Source organism: Thalassophryne amazonica, chromosome 9, assembly GCF_902500255.1.
Source record: "Thalassophryne amazonica chromosome 9, fThaAma1.1, whole genome shotgun sequence".
Lineage (NCBI taxonomy): Eukaryota > Metazoa > Chordata > Actinopteri > Batrachoidiformes > Batrachoididae > Thalassophryne > Thalassophryne amazonica.
The window spans coordinates 80,174,554-80,196,010 of record NC_047111.1 but is presented as its reverse complement, the minus strand read 5'-3'; the positions used below and the strand labels follow the sequence as shown (position 1 = coordinate 80,196,010).

At 41.6% G+C, this 21,457-nt stretch overlaps 1 protein-coding gene across 1 annotated transcript in view; it reads right to left on the bottom strand.

Moving 5' to 3' along the window:
* The window catches only part of LOC117517488 (disks large homolog 4), a 181,604-nt gene that overhangs the window by 79,897 nt on the left and 80,250 nt on the right, over positions 1 to 21,457 (bottom strand). Inside the window, 1 exon segment of the mRNA XM_034178519.1 lies at positions 4,293 to 4,349. Within this exon segment, the coding sequence (XP_034034410.1) occupies positions 4,293 to 4,349 (57 nt within the window).

The window sequence follows — 21,457 nt, the reverse complement described above, 5'->3', positions numbered from 1 at the left end:
ATGATCAATCTATCTTTATTAGTTGGCTATGTACCACAGGCTTTTAAGGTGGCAGTAATTAAACCATTACTTAAAAAGCCATCACTTGACCCAGCTGTCTTAGCTAATTATAGGCCAATCTCCAACCTTTCTTTTCTCTCAAAAATTCTTGAAAGGGTAGTTGTAAAACAGCTAACTGATCATCTGCAGAGGAATGGTCTATTTGAAGAGTTTCAGTCAGGGTTTAGAATTCATCATAGTACAGAAACAGCATTAGTGAAGGTTACAAATGATCTTCCTATGGCCTCAGACAGTGGACTCATCTCTGTACTTGTTCTGTTAGACCTTAGTGCTGCTTTTGATACTGTTGACCATAAAATTTTATTACAGAGATTAGAGCATGCCATAGGTATTAAAGGCACTGCGCTGCGGTGGTTTGAATCATATTTATCTAATAGATTACAATTTGTTCATGTAAATGGGGAATCTTCTTCACAGACTAAGGTTAATTATGGAGTTCCACAAGGTTCTGTGCTAGGACCAATTTTATTCACTTTATACATGCTTCCCTTAGGCAGTATTATTAGACGGCATTGCTTAAATTTTCATTGTTACGCAGATGATACCCAGCTTTATCTATCCATGAAGCCAGAGGACACACACCAATTTGCTAAACTGCAGGATTGTCTTACAGACATAAGGACATGGATGACCTCTAATTTCCTGCTTTTAAACTCAGATAAAACTGAAGTTATTGTACTTGGCCCCACAAATCTTAGAAACATGGTGTCTAACCAGATCCTTACTCTGGATGGCATTACCCTGACCTCTAGTAATACTGTGAGAAATCTTGGAGTCATTTTTGATCAGGATATGTCATTCAAAGCGCATATTAAACAAATATGTAAGACTGCTTTTTTGCATTTACGCAATATCTCTAAAATTAGAAAGGTCTTGTCTCAGAGTGATGCTGAAAAACTAATTCATGCATTTATTTCCTCTAGACTGGACTATTGTAATTCATTATTATCAGGTTGTCCTAAAAGTTCCATGAAAAGCCTTCAGTTAATTCAAAATGCTGCAGCTAGAGTACTGACGGGGACGAGAAGGAGAGAGCATATCTCACCCATATTGGCCTCTCTTCATTGGCTTCCTGTTAATTCTAGAATAGAATTTAAAATTCTTCTTCTTACTTATAAGGTTTTGAATAATCAGGTCCCTTCTTATCTTAGGGACCTCATAGTACCATATCACCCCAATAGAGCGCTTCGCTCTCAGACTGCAGGCTTACTTGTAGTTCCTAGGATTTGTAAGAGTAGAATGGGAGGCAGAGCCTTCAGCTTTCAGGCTCCTCTCCTGTGGAACCAGCTCCCAATTCGGATCAGGGAGACAGACACCCTCTCTACTTTTAAGATTAGGCTTAAAACTTTCCTTTTTGCTAAAGCTTATAGTTAGGGCTGGATCAGGTGACCCTGAACCATCCCTTAGTTATGCTGCTATACTATGCTAGACTTAGACTGCTGGGGGGTTCCCATAATGCACTGAGTGTTTCTTTTTCTTTTTGCTCTGTATGCACCACTCTGCATTTAATCATTAGTGATTGATCTCTGCTCCCCTCCACAGCATGTCTTTTTCCTGCTTCTCTCCCTCAGCCCCAACCAGTCCCAGCAGAAGACTGCCCCTCCCTGAGCCTGGTTCTGCTGGAGGTTTCTTCCTGTTAAAAGGGAGTTTTTCCTTCCCACTGTCGCCACGTGCTTGCGCACAGGGGGTTGTTTTGACCTTTGGGGTTTTTACGTAATTATTGTATGGCCTTGCCTTACAATATAAAGCGCCTTGGGGCAACTGTTTGTTGTGATTTGGCGCTATATAAATAAAATTGAAAATTGAAATTGAAAATTTAATTGAATTGTGTTATAAACCAGTCACCATTTGTTTTATTATTTATCTGTGTAGTTAATAAAATTATCTTCATGGACGATTCGTTCGTGCACCACGTGTGAAAAAAAAAAAAAAAAAACTGGCTGCTGCTGCAGTTCAATGCGCTCCTCTCCAACTCTGTCATAATTGTGTTAAATAAATAAAGGACAAAAGGGACATAAGTCCTGCTCACAGACTGATTGCCAGAGACAGGACATGTCCACATCAAGTATAAACTCCAGACATCTCCACGTCGCTACATATCCAGTCCCTGATTGGTCACTGCGGTGCGACAAGACGAAAAAGTTCAAATTTGTCAGCTTGACGACGAGATGCAATGCGATATCGCGCTACAAACGCGCCAATTTCTCAAAATCGCTTTCATCGCGTAGCAATGTGGTGCCACAACGCGTCCTTCTATAGGGATTACATGGCAACCTCTCGCCGCCATCGCTTGTGTGGCGTCCGGTGTGAACGTGGCATTAGGCGGCTGGGTACTCTACTGAGATCTCCTGCTCTCAACCTGGTACCAAATGTAGTAGTTGTCATGTTTCCTTTTGGGGATGCCAGCAAGAGTAAGAGGGAGATTCTGAAGACTGGGCAACTCAGTTTTGCCATATCATCTGCACAGAGTAGTGCCCTGGAGAGGAAACTTCACCCTCTCTGTTATCAGGGAGGATACAACAGAAATAAGAGCAGATACCAGTTATAAGTCAAAGCTGCATTGGTGTAAAGCTTGATGCCAGAGGTGTCCTCAACTGTGGGAGAGGTTATGTGGCGGACAGCTACTACCCGCCACAAGCAATAAGGTGCTATCCCAGGGGTGGGCAATCATGTGCCATAAAGGGCCGAGACATTGCAGGGTTTCCTTGCTACCAGTCACCTTCACAGGTGATTTCATTAATGTTCAGGTGTCTCAGCAGGTGATTTCATTGATGACCAGGTGTTTATGTGCAGGGGAGAAGCTCATCAGCAACCCACCTGGTGAGGTGATTGGTTGCAAGGAAAACCTGCAGCGTCTCGGCCCTCGTTGCCCACCCCTGTGCTATCCTGTCACTAGCCACCTGTCTTATTGGTTGAGTGGGACTTGGGGCTTTGTTAACATGGTCATAAACCATGGCACCAAAAGCCAGAAGAAAACAACAGAAACCAACTCTCAAGCTTGGGAGCTGGAATGACAATGACCGGGGTGTCATACAACATAACCCCTAAATAACAGGAGAGTAAGAATCTGTCCTGCAAAGAAATTCAGAAGAAACAGTAAAACACCTAGATCATGAACATGTTCACATTTGAAGGAATGACATTCATAACTGCATCATGACTGAGGTTTTAAAAGCATCCATTTATAGCTAAACTACATCTCTGCTAACACACCTGCAAAGACTTTGCCAAACCGTTGCAATGTGCACAGAGACTATAATACCCATAAATCAGTGGGGTCAGGCATTGTTACAAGCAAGGCTCACACCATTAAAGTAATAGAGAATGATAACACCACCTACACTTCAATTATGACAAAGTCATCCATGCATATGTGCATCCTGCAGACAGCAACAAGCATGAGTGAGGAAATGCACAAGGACAATTTTTTCTTCCAGACAACTGCGTGCTGCAGGTTGCAGAGTAGCTGCCAGGCCTCATACATTAAACTGTGTCATTAAAAATGTTGCACTGTAGACGAGATGTGTCCAAGGTCAGAGTATGCACACAAAGATGCATCATCACAACAACAGCTATTTGTTAAACACTGACAACAGCATTCATTCCCACTTTTTCCTTTTGGAATTATTAAACACACTGAAATACTCTTCCGCTTGACCTGAGTATGCAGATTTTCCATTCATACTTGCAGACGTTTATGAAGGATAATTTGTTTGTTGCACTTCCAAAGGTAGAAAGGAATAAGATCCCCATGAGGATAATGTGAGCTGCCTGACCATAAAAGAACAAACAGCGCAGCCATCTTTTCAAAGTTATGAAAGCCACTGTGCACAGTCAAACAGTGACACCTACAGGTCTCAGGTGGTACCACAAATCTGTCTGTCCTACGTGCTCTTTATCGCTTTATGTAGATATAAAATCGACATTGCCCTGTGGTGAAAGCACAGTCTTCCACTAGTTGTCTTGATTTGCAGTCATGTGACTAACACAAGAACAGCAGACGGGAGCACAAGCAGAAACAAACTGTCAGACAAAACTGAATCGACTGATGATGAGTGTGAAGTCACTGATGTCATTAGGAACAGATGATCTCATGCTCTACGGTTACGACGGTGTCGGACACACACCGCTCCTTCTGTGATCTGACAAAACAACGAGTACACAAGCCACTGGTGGTGGTGGTGGTGATGGTGATGATGGTTTTGACCATGACGGACTGGGCGTATTCTTACCAGTGTAGAAACAGCAGAAGTGTACATTGGAGTGTGTCCAGTTGACATCAACACTGGCTGCAAAACATCAGAGGGAAGAGGGTAAATGTGCAGGAGCGTGCAGCGGCGTGCAGGGGACGAGCAGCGACTTCTCATTTTTATCACATTAAATATTCAGCAGAGATAGTAGATCTTTTGGGTTTTTTTGTTTGTTTGTCTGTTTTAGCTCTAACATGGCACAAACCTGGGTACAGCTGACAGCAAAATTATTTGTGAAAATTATGTATATAGGTGGGGCTTTCATGCTAAACAGCCTGAAGGTTCCACAATTCTGTGATCATGCATGGACGCCGTTCTCTCCGACTATAAAGAACATTTAACCCTGAAACAACTTGTTGTGGACTAATGTGACGTGTCGCAGAAGTGCATAGTTAGAGGCACGCTCCTGTGAGATGCAAAAGGGGTGTGGCCTGTAGGTGCTCCTTTCCATTTAAAGCAAAAGAAACAGTAACAGTTCATTTCTTACATACTTGATTTTAAAAAATATTATTCTTAGTTTTGATATCCAAATAATCTCTTGGGCATTTTTAACTACAATGCTTAATGTCTACTTTAACCATGACTCTTAACAGAAGTGACGTAACCACTTAAGTACACTCACCACTTTATTAGGTACACCTGTTCAACTGCTTGTTAACACAAATAGCTAATCAGCCAATCACATGACAGCAACACGATCCATTCAGGCATCTAGACGTGGTGAAGACAACTTGCGGAAGTTCAAAAGAGTATCAGAATGGGGAAGAAAGAGGATTTAAGTGACTTTATATAATGGCTGAGTGGATCCTTGTCATTTGATTGGTGCTCTGTATGTCACATGACGGATTAATTCATCCCATTTGTGTTGCACTGCATTTGGAGTGCGGCTTGGTTCCATTTAGAGTGCAAATTTGGTTATATACATTTGGTACCACTGCACATGCACGTCCTCGTGCACGCACGCACACATGATCACGCACACACATGCGCACGCTTGCGTGATCGCGCACACACACACACAACACGTATGCACCCACACACAAAACAAATCCACTGTGCTGTCTGGAGGCTGTTAGCAGGGAGAAAGAAAAAGCTGGACTCATTTCTGACGTGATTTTTTTTTTCGCTGCACTGAGGACATCTTTTTTTGGAAGTACATGCACGCACAAGCACCGACCAGGTTGCGTGTGTGCACGCGCGCGCAGGGGACAACGACTCTCCTGAGACATAATTTGATTGAGCTAACTGACGTTGCTAATACACACACACACACACACACACCACTGTGCTGTCTGGAGGCTGTTAGCAGGGAGAGAGAAGAAAAGCTGGACTCATTTCTGACGTGATTTTTTTTTCGCTGCACTGAGGACGTACACAGTCGACCGACTGGGCTGCGTGTGTGTGTGTGTGTGTGTGTGTGTGTGTGTGTGTGTGTGTGTGTGTGTGTGTGCGTGTGCATGTATGAGCGGGGCGCGGGGGCAATGACACGATTATTTGATTGAGCTAACCGACGCTGCCTGTAACACACACACACAAAATCCGCTCCGCTGTAAGCCGTCTGGATACATGAAGACCTGTTCACATGAAAAGCTGATGTGATTTTTGGCTGGACTGAGGAACTACACAAAGTCTTTTTTTTTATGGAAGTCCGAAGTCAGTGCACAGCACCACTGGACTACACGTTACAGTGGAACACCAAAATGTAAGTCCCTTATCTGTTGTTTATAAATTAATAAAATATCAAATGACAAGGATCTATTTTAGCTGTTAATAAAACAGACTATATGAATAAGTTAGCATTTATTAGCTCTTTTTTGTTAAATGAACATTTTACAAGTGTTTTTATTGTTGGAGATATGAATGCTGATATTTCAGATGGGAGTTCAGTGTTTGCTAACCATCTGAAAGATCTATGTAGGGATAATTTGATTCTGTCCAGCAGGGAGTTGTTGCCTCCTGATAGTTATACATATATTAGTGAGGCCTGGCACACCACATACTGGTTGGATCACTGTCTCTCAACAGCTGATGCGCATTCATCTTTAGTGCATATGGAAATGTTATATAACATATCAAATTCAGACCATATTCCTATTAAAATGGTTATTAGATTTGATAAAATACCTGACACCTTTGAATGTGTAAACAAAAACAAATCTAACCCAGATCGAGTGGACTGGTCCTTTATAGTGGAGGAGGATATTGACTCCTATTTTAATTCTAGTGATCTACTGCTGAGTAATATACAACTGCCCAGAGAGGCAATACTCTGCACAAACAGTAGCTGTTCTAACACAGATCATAAAGCTGATATCTCTGCAATGTATAATGATTGTTACAGCTTTACTTAATGCTGGTGAGCCTCTTCTGAAGCTTAAAAATAAGAGGAGACGTAGACCTGGCTGGAACACACATGTGGCTGAACTCCACGCAGAAGCATGTACAGCTGCTAAATTATGGGCAATGTCTGGTAAACCCAGACATGGACCTATTTTTGAACACAAGAAGCTTACAAATACAAAATATAAATACGCTATATGGTACATTAATAAAAATGCACAATGTCTGAGGGCTGATGCCATGGCCAATAATTTTTAGGTAAAAACAACAAAGCCTTTTGGAAAGAGGTACACGTTATTAATAACTGTAAACCATCTTTGCCATGTACAGTAGATGGCGTCTCTGGTGTAAATGAAATTACTACACTTTGGCAACGACACTATGAAAGATTATTTAATTGTGTCCCATCTGAGTCTTACCAAGTAAACTCTGTTGAAGGTGTGAATATAATAAAGACACATGAGGTGGTTCAAGCTATTAGAAATTTATCAGTTAATAAGTCTTCCGGCTTGGATTCCATCTCTGCTGAGCATCTTAAATTTGCTAGTTTAAGGTTGGCTCCTCTTCTTGCCCTATGCTTCACTGCCTTCATGGTCCATGGCTATCTTCCTGACTCCATGATGACAGTGTTGCTGGTTCCTGTTATCAAGGATAAAGCAGGGAAATTATGCAGCTCCGACAATTACAGACCTATTGCTCTTGCTAATGTACTGTCTAAAGTACTTGAGCAAATTCTTCTGGAGAGAGTTAATACTCTGATTATCTCCTCAGAATATCAATTTGTATTTAAAGCCATGTATAGTACTGATTTGTGTATATATGTTTTAAAAGAATTATTGAGCGATTATAAAGGGAAAAACTCATCAATATTCTTGTGCTTCACGGATGCTTCTAAGGCATTTGATCGTGTGAACCATGGAAAACTGTTTAGAAAATTGAGTGATGCTGGTGTTCCCAAATCCATAGTGAGGCTACTAATGTATTGGTATGCACATCAAAAAATGCAGGTGAAATGGGGTAATTGTATATCCTCCCCTTTTCAGGTCAGCAATGGAGTCAGACAGGGGAGCATTTTGTCTCCAATTTTATTTAATTTTTATATGAATGGTTTGTCTGAACAGCTGAATGGGTGTAGAACTGGTTGTGTGGTTGGGGATACAGTGGTGAACCATTTGATGTATGCTGATGACTGTGTTTTGTTTAGTCCCAGTTCTGCTGGGCTACAGCAATTGTTGAATGTGTGTGCCATGTATGGAGAAAAACATGACGTAAAATATAATGATATGAAAAGTATGATCATGATTTGTAGAACAAATGATGACAAGCATTTGGTTTTTCCTGATTTTACTCTGGCAGGTCATGTACTGAATGTATGTAATCAGGTGAGATATCTTGGTCATGTGATCACTGATACGCTGAGTGATGATGAGGATATTTTTCATCAGTGTCGTACGTTATATATCAGAGCAAACACATTAGTCGAAAATTTGGCTACTGCTCCGACGAAGTGAAGCTGGCTTTGTTTAAAGCATTTTGTACACCTTTGTATACTGCACATTTGTGGATAAACGATAAGAAAGCGAGCCTTCAGAGACTACAAGTGGCTTATAATGACTCTTTGCGAATTTTACTAAAAAGGCCTCAATGGGCCAGTGCCACGGAAATGTTTGTGACGGCACGTGTGAACACTCATCAAGCCATCTTAAGAACGATGATGTTTAGGTTCATCTTTTGTTTAAATAATTCTGATAAGATTGTTCTTAAACTGATTAACATTTCTTACAGTGCCACACGGTATACGTCACAGATTTGGAAACACTGGTATAAGTGTCTTTTATTCAAGGGTGTTTAGTGTCCCTATTTTATTTATTTATATATTTTTCTTTGTTGTTGTTGTTGTATGTATGGTGTTTTGTTTCTTTTATCTGGACCTTGAGTCTGTAATAAAGTATCTATCTATCTAAATAATGAATGTTTTTACATTCTTTCAATGGAACAAATATTTAATTCGGTGAAAGTTGGAACATACCATTCAACGAGGAGAAGCCGAGTTGAATGGTATGTTCCAGCTTTCTCATGAAATATTCGTACCACTGAACTCAAACATTGAACTCAAACATTCCTTATTTGTATACTGAACCTGGCATGGTTGTTGGTGCCAGACGGGCTGGTCTGAGTATTTCAGAAACTGGGATTTTTCACACACATCCATCTCTAGGATTTACAGAGTATGGTCCAAAAAAAAAAAAAAAGAGTCCTGTCCAGTGAGCGGCACTTGTGTGGACGAAAATGCCTCATTGATGTCAGAGGTCAGAGGAGAATGGGCAGACTGGTTGAATGGGCAACTTCGTGATGCTATCATATCAATATGGATCAACATCTCCAAGGAATGTTTCAAACATTTTCTTACATCTATGCTACTAAGAATTAAAGCAGTTCTGAAGGCAAAAGGGGGTCCAACCTGATACTAGCAATGGTTGGTAACTGTATGTCAGAAGTGATGTAGCCTACGTAATAATGTAAGAAGAAAGCAAGAAAAATAAGAACAAGAAATAGGCCTTTCCATGTTGCTATTATGAAATTCATATACAGTACCGGTGATGGTCTAGTGGTTAAAGCGTTGGGCTTGAGACCAGAGGATCCTTGGTTCAAATCCCAGCCTGACCAGAAAATCACTAAGGGCCCTTGGGCAAGGTCCTTAATCCCCTAGTTGCTCCCGGTGTGTAGGGAGTACCTTGCATGGCAGCACCCTCACAGTGGGGTGAATGTGAGGCATACTTGTGTGAAGCACTTTGAGCGTCTGATGCAGATGGAAAAGCGCTATATAAATGCAGTCCATTTACCATTTACAGTACTATAACGTACCCTGCATTACACAGTCAGAATGTAACAGTGTAACAGTGACCTAGAGAACAAATGTCTTCGCCACGGCCTGCGTATCTGGAATGTTCCAATTGCTTTTAACGTTCTCTACTACTTTAGCTTGACCCCCACACACTCAAAAACAAGTTGAAAGCCCTACCATGTAGAAAACTCAACTGACCCACTGGCATTTTAAAGAGTAATATCTAAAAAGTTTTTTTTTTTTTTTACCCAATTTGGTGCTTATACCAACATTTTAAAGTTTATTTCACTTACATGCTACACTAAACTGCAATGCACCTAATGAACTAAACTCCTTTACGGTGTACTACAACCTGCACAAAGAATATGTAGTAGTACAGCCTTATAAAATAAGACATTTGCCATCTGAAATTTAAAAGAGTGCACATTACGGCATGTGCAGAAGAATGCAGCATCAAATTATGATGTATTATTGTATTGTGAATAGTACGTGGGATCTGGATTAATGTGGATCTTGATATTGTCAGTGCACCTCTCCCGCCAAATATAGACACGGGTTTCTGTTTATGGCTCCACTGGAGACGGTTTGTGCTTCTGTTGCTCGCTCCATGGCTGAGCAGCTGTTACAGAGAGGAGAGAATTGCTTTTTTATTTATTCACACATGCAGAACAGAGACTTTGCCGGTAGGGGATTCAAACAGGTAACCTCGTGCACAGAAGCCAGCACAGTGAAAATGTGGGGAAAATAGAAAAAGTGAAGTTATAATATGAGGAAATGTGATGGAAGCAGGATATGTACTAAAAATACAGACTGCATCACATGTTTAAAAAGAAAATTCAAACAGAAAAAGAAACAGAGGTGTTATGAGGTCATTGTGACGCGGTAATCATCATCAACATCAAAAGCCAAACTGTCAGATTTTCTACTTCTGACTTGTCAAAGCTGTTTTCTGATTGAGCAGGTAAAAGAAAACAGAGGGGGGAAAAAAGGAAAAAAAAAATTGCCAGCAATCATCCACCCACCATCAGACTGAGTTAATGTTTTGACTCCACATGGACTGACAGAAAATGGTGCAAACATTTTGCTTTGAGCTACGTGAGCTCAGACCTTTAGACATCTCCCTGAAGTGATATGCAAAACTTCATAAATAATGACTGCATACCAGAAATAGCAATAAGGCCACTTCTGGTTCCCAAAAACAGTGTGAACAACAACATCATGCTTCTTTTTAAGTGAATGGAAAAATATCTTACCTTCCACAGCACTGGAGGTGTCATAATAACATTATTGTTGATTCCAGAATATAAATTTTGCATTTTGCTTTTATGTTTTACATAATGTTATGATTAAGGGTTTTACATACTGCCTTTTTGCATAAAGCCAGTCTATAGCACCAATAAAACATATAAAAAGCAGACAGACGTGGACTGTTTTTCTGCACTGTACGTAAGTTTTGACATTTGCATCAGAAATGTCACTTTTGCATCTGATTCTGCTGTTAGAGCCACAAGTATGATGCTTGAGATTCTGAAGGATTAAACATACTGTCTGTGCAGCCAGTAAAATGATTTGACTCGTGAAAAATCGAATATCAACATCATGTGGGCGGGTTTTAATGTCTAATGTATGATGAGAAATGCTCTGAATTTGATGCCCAGTGACATGTTAACTTAGGTGTTAGCCTAAAAGCAGAAGTGGTGTATGGAAGTGGTCTATTTACACTGTTGTATTTCTGATCATTCCAACTACTTCTTTCGGCTGCTCCCAGTAGGGGTCACCACAGGAGATCATCTGTCTCCTTCTCTCTCTGTCCTCTGCATCTTCTTCTTCTGTCACACCAACCACCTGCATGTCCTGTCTCACCACATCCATAAACTTTATCTTTGGTCTTCCTTGTCTTGACCTGTTTGGAGGCTAAATTCTCAGCATCCTTCTCCTGCTATACCCCACATCACTCACCTCTCTGACTTTCTCTTTAAACAGTCCTGCCTACACTGTCTCTCTGGTTTGTGCATGCCTAATCATGTCCATCCTTGTCACTTCCAAGGAAAATTGTAAGGTCTTCAGCTCTGCCACCTCCAGTTCTGCCTCCTGTCATGTCAGAATGGTTCTCCTCAAACCTCTCTGACCTAAGTTTTAGTGTTTTTATACATCAGTTTCTGTCTGAATTGAGACAGCTTACCTTATATTTGCTTCCTTTAAGACAGATAATAGGCCAGCACAGTCTCATTTGAGGGCGGGCACAAAAGGGGTCAAATATGACGCATGTGACATAATTTTTCTACTTCCGGGGACAGAAGCATGGCACTTTCTCTGGGTTTTTTAGCAAATTACATGCAAAGTGAAAATGCAAAGAAAAAGTGATGATGCAGGGGGAAAGTGGACATGTGTTGCGGTTTGTTTATTGTTTTAGTTTTCGTAACGTTAGCGTTTAGTTTGACTTAATTCGAACAGCTGAATGTTTTCACACAGTGCAGAAGCCAGTTTTTGAGAGCTGCTGCTGCTGCGTTCATGTACTGTCGGAAATTACAGGGCAAACTCAGCCTGTTTGGATTTTTTTTATCTGGGTGGGGAGTCAGCTTCACTGGGCTCCGGCACCTTATATAGGCCAGAATGAATCTTTTGTGTGGATACAATTAATTGTTTTACCAAAAATAAAATTAAAACCATGCTCCTGTCACAAGCAACTGCTGGATTTGAAACAACAAAAAAGTTATGTAATTTCCGACGGTACTTGAACGCAGCATCAGCAGCAGTCATCGCCTCCTGCGTGCGCTTATTATTTTTATTAAATATAATAATATGAGTGCAGGAATGACAATCCAGCCCTCATGCACATGTGGCAACAGGTAGATGATTCAGATGATTATATAAAGAGCTGTTCTGGAAGGCAGAATTCACACTGTGGATCAGCTGCTCAGTGATCAACTGGTGGAAATAACCGCACATGGGGAGTCAATGCGCGGCGTTTTTTTTTAATTGGAGCAAGACGGAGCACGCAGTGTGTTGTCAGACAGTGAGGATTCTGATGAAGGAGATGATCCCTCTTTTGTTCTCGACGAGGAACCAGAGCAGGTGGCTCCACCGCTGTGTGCACAGATCTCCACAGCTTCTGTTTGCAGTTTCTCCAGGACTCGGCACTATGAGCTCCGTCCCAGTGCAGAGTCCTGGAACACAGAGATGCAGAGACACACTGCTCCAGCAGTGGCTCCAGGCGCATTTCGTTCAAAGCGTCAAGATCAATGTTCGCTTCAGTTTCATTTTGTTCCTCTTTCGTCCCTTTTGCGCTCTTGATTTGCAGGCTGTTTGGCGATAAATCTCATTCGTCCACCTTTTCTCAACCATTTGTGACTTTTTTACAAACTTTTTACCCTTCATTCAGGAATCGTCGTGTGCCGTGTGACCGGGCACACTTCTTTCAGTCTACATGTTTTGTGACTGTACATTGCTCTATAATGTCAACTTCATTTTTTTCCCGCATGTAAATATCACATACTGGGTAAAGTAAACAAGTTTCCACCCCATTACAAGCTATGAAACACAAAATAAGATTTACAGTTTGGCACCATGTACTATTATACATGAGTCACATGTACCTTAACAGGAAATCTGGAACAAAATCAAATCAAATCAAAGCAGTAACTAGTAACTAAATTCCTCAGGGACATCAGACAACATCATTTCCCGTATAAGAGCACAAGCTTCTGGGAAAGCACGGGCTGAATGAATCATGTAAAGGATATGGAATCCTGTAGGACACACTACATTTTCACTTTATGCTTAAACTGAGTTAAATGACCTCATAATGTCACATTTTAGGAGGGAAGCAAGTCTCCTGTGATAAATGATGAAGCTATCACCTCAGCGAATAATTACAAATATCTTGCCATGATGCTGGACGACAAACTCTAGGACAAAAGAAATTAATCAACCTGCAAGAAAGATCAACGAGGGACAGCGCATTCTACACCCTTCATAAAAATAAACAGTTTCATCCTCTAACTGTTTTACTGAGGGTGTTAAATCATGGTGACTGCACCATCAGTGTGTTTGGCACTAAAACACAGGGGTAAGCCATTTAAGCACTGACAGGATGTGCAACACAATTTACGATTGTTTAAATTAAAATACATGACAGCCAGGATAGTAATATTTCCATAAGCTCTTACACTGAAATACCGCTAGAACATCCTCAAACAATGACTATCTTTATTCATTAGAGTTGGTTATACAGTATTAGAAACACACTTGCCATCTTTCACTCATCAGCAACTTTAAAACAACCATCCATGAATGAATGACCTTTATAGTGAATTACATTTTATAGAGAAGGAAGATGCGACTGCTGCATGACTCACATTCATAAAGCACAACCATCTGTGCACGCAGCTTCACAAATCCAGTGAATACACTGAATATCTATACTTTTATGACATGAAATTTGCAAACAAAGTAATGCAGTTTGTCATACAGTCAAAATGATGCAATGACTGTTTCTTGCAGAAGCCTAAGATTTGATCTTTCGAGTGTGATTTGCCTTAGCAAGCACTTGATGGCGTAACAACCTTTAAATTGGTAGACATGGAAGGTGTAAGGGATGTCATGAATGACAATTTGTCTGAACCTAACTAACAACACTGCACTAACATGAGTTAGCCGAATATGGGCTTGAGCATCATGTGAGATCCAGATGAGTCAGGAGAAATTATGCCTCACATTTCCTCCTGTTTAATGTGGGTTTGGTTCTTGATGAAAACTTAATTTAGCCAGAAGTCAAACCAATGAAGTGATGATGTCATATCAATATACAGTATATAGCTTTGGCACAGAGCCACCCGCCTGTGCGCCCACTAGTACATATTCAGTTACCTAACTTGTACAGTATTTAGGCTGCTGGAGAGTGGTAGTAGACAGAAGGAGAGAAACAATGACCTGGAGATCATTCTGAGACAAGGAAGCCAAGTACAGCAGTCTGCAGCAGGGAGTAAATGTTGTGACCAGAGTGTCACAGGTTTAGTTCCCTTACTGCACAGGAAAAGGTAGAAGGTGAAGGAATAGCATTTGTCTCATCCTCACTGCCACAGCTAAGGTGCCCTTAAGTAAAGTCCTAAATACCCAATTTGCTCCTGGTATGGAGATCAGTGACTTGCATGGCAGCAACCTGACTGACATCAGTGTGAATGTAACAAGTCAAGTCAAGTTTGAGAGTATGTGCTGGTGCTGCATTTCACCACATCCACAACACCACAAAACCACCTTGAATTCTGGATGGCAACCACCCAGGCACACAATGGTCCATTCCCACATCTCTAAAATAACCATCAATCTGTCGCAGTGAGGAGAAATGTGGGCATTCCTTTGGACTTCTCCAGCTACTGGGGTCCTCAACAATCAGGCATTTGTGTTCTGGATCTTGTGCCACATTGCCAAAATGTCAAAGCTGACACTCCCTTACAATGCAAATCATACCCCATTTTAGTTTCTCTTCGTAACCGCTTGTTTGATACAAAGTAATTCCAGTGGCATCCAAGGATCCTCCATAGAGACCTAGCAACAAAGACACCCTTAGGTCACTGGATAATGTCCAAGTCACACAACCACACAACAGGTAGCACTAGGACCCTGATGTAAGACATCACTGCAAAGCTCTAACAATAATAATAATAATAATAATAATAATAATAATAATAAATTTTATTTATAATGCACTTTACATTTGACACCAAATCCCAAAGTGCTACAGTATAAAACAGAAGAACACAAAAGACTATAAATCAATGTAAAAACAATAAAACAGTAGCAATAAAATCAAAATAAGAGCGATAAAACAGTAGCAATTATTTAGCTAAAAGCCAGAGTAAAAAGATAGGTTTTAAGTCCTTTTTTAAAAGCATCCACCATCTGTGGAGCCCTGAGATGGTCTGGGAGGGCGTTCCATAGACGGGGAGCAGCCACTGAGAAGGCCCCATCACCCATGGTCTTGAGCCGTGTCCTGGGCATGGCTAGACAGTGCTGTTGGCCTGAGCGGGTCCTAGTGGAAGTGTGTGGTGTGAGCAGTTCAGTGAGGTAAGTGGGGGCCGCACCGTGGAGACAGTGATGAGTGTGCAGGAGGACTTTGTATTGAATACGGCAGTGAATGGGGAGCCAGTGGAGGAAGTGAAGAATGGGGGTGATGTGCTCGTGCCTGCACACCCTCATCAGGACCCTGGCAGCACTGTTTTGGACATACTGGAGCTTTTGAATGCTCCTGCCAGAGATCCCGATGAGGACTGCATTACAGTAGTCCAGCCTGGAGGAGACAAAGGCATGGATGAGCTTCTCTGCAGCAGGAAGGGAAAGAGAAGAGCGAAGTTTGGAGATATTACGGAGGTGAAAGAAGGCAGTTTTGCAGATGGAGGTGACATGATTGTCAAAACAGAGGTGGGGGTCAAATTTGACCCCCAGATTTGTCACAGAGGGAGAGAGGGGAATGTTGTGGCCAAAAAATTAAAGAGGTGATTGGGGAAGAGCGGAGTTGATGGGGGGTACCAGTTTGGATGGCTTCTGTTTTGGAGCCATTTAGCTGCAGGAGGTTTTGACTCATCCACGCCTCTATCTCCTCCAGGCAGGAGCTGAGGCGAGAGACTGTGACCGAGGGGGGACAAGAAGGAGAAATGGTGAGGTAAAGTTGTGTGTCGTCAGCATAGCAGTGAAAATTAATTCCATGCTTGCCGACGACACGACTGAGGGGAAGCATGTAAATGGTAAAGAGGGTTGGGCTGAGTACGGAGCCCTGGGGGACCCCACAGGTAACAGTGTGGGGTATAGATCTTGCTTCCCCCAAAGCTACGCACTCGGTTCTGTCAGAGAGGTAGGAGTGAAACCAGTGAAGGACAGTGCCAGAGAGACCTGCATAGTGCTGGAGATGGTATAGGAGGACGTGATGGTCTACAGTGTCAAACGCAGCAGAGAGGTCGAGAAGAATGAGGAGGGATGTGGAACCGGAGTCAGAAGCCCTCATCAGGTCATTGGTGACTCTGATGAGGGCTGTTTCTGTACTACGGGAGGGGCGAAAACCAGATTGGAATTTTTCATAAAGATTATTGGATTTCAGGTGATGATGGAGCTGGGACGAAACAACTTTTTCTAAAACTTTTGCGAGAAATGGAAGGTTAGATATTGGTCTGTAGTTTGACAGAGGTTTGGGGTCCAGGGTGGGTTTCTTGAGGAGGGGTTTGATAAAAGCAATTTTGAGAGTGTTAGGGACATGGCCTGTTTCTAGGGAAGTATTGATTATTTTTGTGATAAGGGAACTGATGAAGGAGCAGTGAGTTTTGAGCAGAGGTGATGGGAGGGGATCACGTGGGCAAGTGGATGGTTTGGATCTATGGATGATCTTCTCGACCTCCTGCTGCGCTGTGACAGTGAATTGGGTAAGTATGTTTGTGACTGGTGTTATGGGTAGGTCAAGTGTGGTACTGTCAAGAGGTGAAAATGAGGTACGAATGTTATCTATTTTTGATGTGAAAAATTGCATGAAAAGGTTGCAGTTTATTTCTGTATTGCTGTGGAATGAGGGAATATGAGCATTGAGGATATGATTTATTGTGGAGAATAGTTTTTAGACTTACCTATGTTGTCGTTTATTCTGGTGGAGTTGTATTCTGACCGGGCCTTGGTAAGTGCTTTGGAGTATGTTGAGCAGTGCTCCCGGTAGGCCAACTGATGCACTGTCAGGCCGGATTTTATATAGGCACGCTCCAGGACACGGCCAGTCCTCTTAATTTGTCGCAGCTCCTCTGTGAACCACGGGGCAGAGCGGGTGAAATTTACAGTCCGGGTTCTTAATGGAGCAAGAGAGTCCAGGATGGAGGCAAGGTTAGCGTTGTAGAAGTCTATTAAGTTATCAGTTGATGTATGAGGATGGGGGGAAAGAAGCTGGAGCTGTTGGCAGAAGGAAATGGAATCCATGTTTTTACTGTTCCTGAAGGTAATTTGTCGGGTCGGTTTGGTGGTAGGACAGGGCACAGAGATGGTGAATGTGACTGCCAGGTGGTCAGAGACACCGAATACACTTGTAATCTAGTAACAGTGAGGGAGTCGGTTATTACAAGCTCTAGTGTGTGACCCCCCCTTTATGTGTGGGGCAAGTAACATGCTGGTCCAGATTTAAACAGTCCACAGTTTCTTTAAAATTGGTGGCTACAGAAATGCAGAGCTCTACTTTCCACCTGGTGCAAAGGAACACAGTGCAGTGCACCAAAAACCTGGGCTAAAGTCCAGCTTTGTGTACTTCTAGTATTTAAAGTGTGCAAATCTCAGATGTACCTTACATGAGTAGTTTCAGTACACATCCACCCTGCTTGTACACACAAGTAGATTAAAGTGTAAACAAACATTAATTGAAATAAAATCTAACAATTATGAAAAATACAAAACTGCTTCAACTCTGATCTTTACTTGATTCCATTATCTTAATAACAAAGGACTGTGTGCCTGGTGTATTATCGGTGTATTTAATGCCATGTCATGCCCAAAACACACCCATGATTAATGAAGAGGTTAAACCCAACCCATCTGCACCCAGCTCCCAACTTTGCATTCAGATTACATGTGCTGAGACTCATGTTCATCCTCAAAGCAAATAAATGTTTTGAGTATTCAAACTGTTTCCCAGTGAGTTCTGGTGTTTGTCAGTGATGTGTTCTGGCTCACATTCTCTTCAGTGCTAACATGGACATGGTATTAGGTAGGGATGTGAAGAATAGCGACGTGACTGCCTTTGTCATTTACTGAGCTTGAATGCACAGAAAATAATGGGATCATTGAAGCTTCCATGGATGCCCTGATTTCAGTACTTGAGAAGCTGACTGAGGAATTGAAGTGTCAGGCTTTGTGACTGTCCCAAGAGCCAGACTTTTAAATGACTCTCTACACTCCTCCATCAGAAGTGTGTCGTGAAACTGTCAAGCAGATTCATAGACAGATTCACTTATCTCTGCAGTCTCACATTCATATCTCAAGATCCTCAGCCTTCAAGACAGAGATGCCAGTGAAGAGCTTATAAGGACACAAAGTTCTTGCACAGAGGTGTTTGGCGATGACAATACATTTGAAAAAAAAAAATAAGTGTGCATGCCTTTAGGGTCCTTGTGCTTCCTGTCTTACTGTAGCTCAGTTTCCATTCCAGATTTGCTCAAAAATGAATGGATATTGGCAGAATGTGGACAAAAAATAAAAACAAACACTGGTGAAATAAAAGGGTTCCCATTGAGTGATTGAATGGGACTACTGGGTTTTGCTCTCTTGCAGTACCTGTCATTCTAGCAAGGCTCTCGCGAGAACTGTAATTCCACTGTCAAATGATCAGCTACTTAGAAAGACTAAGATAAGGACGATCACTTGCATTGTGACAGAATGCCAGCTCCAACATTGTGGCCATGTGGTGTGCTCCTCTTTTACATGATGTAGTAGACAGGTGTTAAGGACCCCAGTGACTGGAGAAGGACAAAGGGATGGTTTCACCTGCAACCTGTTGCTTTCAAGTGGCGGGAATGGACTGGCTGTCTGCTTGGGTGGTAGCCACCCAAAATCCAAAACGGTTCCATGATGTACAGTTGTATGCAAAAGTTTGGGCACCCCTGATAATTTTCATGATTTTCCTTTATAAATCATTGGTTGTCTGGATCAGAAATTTCAGTTAAATATCTTATAGCAGACAAACACACTGATATTTGAGAAGTGACATGAAGGTTGTAGTATTCACAGAAAGTGTGCAATAATTATTTAAACAAAATTAGGCAGGTGCATAAATTTTGGCACCCTTGTCATTTTATTGATGTGAATACATTTAGCACTATTGGAACACAAAATTGGTTTGGTAAGCTCATTGACCCTTGACCTCCCTACACAGGTGAATCCAATCATAAGAAAGGGTATTTAAGGTGGCCATTTGAAAATGTTTCCCCTCTTTGCATCTGTTCTAATGAGTGGCAACAAGGGAGCTTCGAAACATCTCTCAAATGACCTGAAAACAAAGATTGTTCAACATCATGGTTTAGGGGAAGGATACAAAAAGCTGGTTCACAGCAACCCTGTCTCATGACATGTCGTGATTCAGGAGCAGGAAAAATACATTAATCTATTGGTTCGTGATATTGTGACGCACCTAATTTTCGTCATGGCAACACAAATTCATTCTCATTCATTCCGTGATGGCTGCACGAAATTAAAAGTGAAGTGGCGGGGTCGAGGGTGGTTATGGTTAGGGTTGGGGGCTGGAGTAGGGTTAGGTTATGGTAAGGTTAGGGTTGGTAATAGTGCGTTAAAAAAACCCGTCATGACAATTTGACTCATTTCATGATAGGAGCACGAAAAAAAACACACCACAGGCACAGTACTAGTTTAGACCTGAAGTGGCAGGTCAAGAAAAATCTCAGATAAGCTGAAGTGAAGGATGGTGAGAACAGTCATAGTCAACCCACAGACCTGCTCCAAAGACCTACAACTTGATCTTGCTGCAGACAGTGTCTCTGTGCATCGTTCAACTATACAGCGCACTTTGGACAAGGAGATACTGTATGATGCTGTAATGCAGAGGAAGCCTTTTCTGCGTACACCCCACAAACAGAGTCGCTTGAGTTATGCTAAAGCACATTTCAACAAGTCAGCTTCATTTTGGAATAAGGTGCTGTGGACTGATGAAACTAAAATTGAGTTATTTGGACATAACAAGGGGCAGTATGCATGGCTGAAAAAGAACACAGCATTCCAACAAAAACATTTGCTACCTACAGTAAAATTTGGAGGTGGGTCCATCATGCTCTGGGGCTGTGTGGCCAGTGCAGGTACTGAGAATCTTGTTAAAATTGGATTCCAGTCAATATCAGCAGATTCTTGAGAACAATGTTCATGAATTAGTGACAAAGTTGAAGTTGCGCCGGGGCTGGATCTTTCAACAAGACAATGACCCTAAACACTGCTCAAAATCTACTACGGCATTCATGAAGCGGAACAAGTACAACGTTCTGGAAACCCATCTCAGTCCCCAGACCTGAATATTATTGAAAATCTGTGGTGTGATTTTAAGCGGGCTGTTCATTCTCAAAAACCAATAAACCTGACTGAACTGGAGATATTTTGTGAAGAACAATAGTCCAAAATATCTTCAACCAGAATCCAGACACTCATTGGAAGCTATAGGAAGCGTTTTTATAGGCAGTTATTTCTGCAAAAGGAGGATCTACTAAATACTGATGTATTTTTTCTGTTGGGGTGTCCAAATTTATGCACCTGCCTAATTTTGTTTAAAGAATTATAGCACACTTTCTGTAAATCCTATAAACTTCATTTCACTTCTCAAATATCACTGTTTGTCTGCTATATGATATAGTTAACTGAAATTGCTGATCCAAACAACCAATGATTTATAAAGGAAAATCATGGAAATTATCAGGGGTACCCAAACTTTTGCATAAAAGTGTACGGATACAGGAACGTGCAGCACCAGCGCATGCTCCCAGACATGACTGTAGATGATTATCTCCATTCACTCTGATGCTGTCACTGCCGCTGTCTCGTAGGTCACACTCGCTCAATGCTTATTTGGTGTTCTTACTGCTAAGTGAAACTGTAGCCATACAAGCATTTTCAGTTTGGTTTTTGTTTTTTTTTTGTTTTTTAACTAAACTAATGATAAGATATTATCGTTCCACTTGCCATAGCTTCTATGTGTAAATTACAGTCATCAAAGCTGATACATTTCGATCACTTGGGCCAAATGGGTGTCTGACCATATCCTGATGTGGTTTAGGTGATCAAATAACTGTGCTAATCTCATCTTGTGTGCACTCACATTTTGAATTTCATGCTCTTAAGTGCTGAACATGTTTCAGGCAGTTAAAGCTAATGTAATATTTGATTTGCAGAGGGTAATGCTGAATTACCGTCGCAGACGTTCCCGACTGAAGAAGGAGTCCTTCCG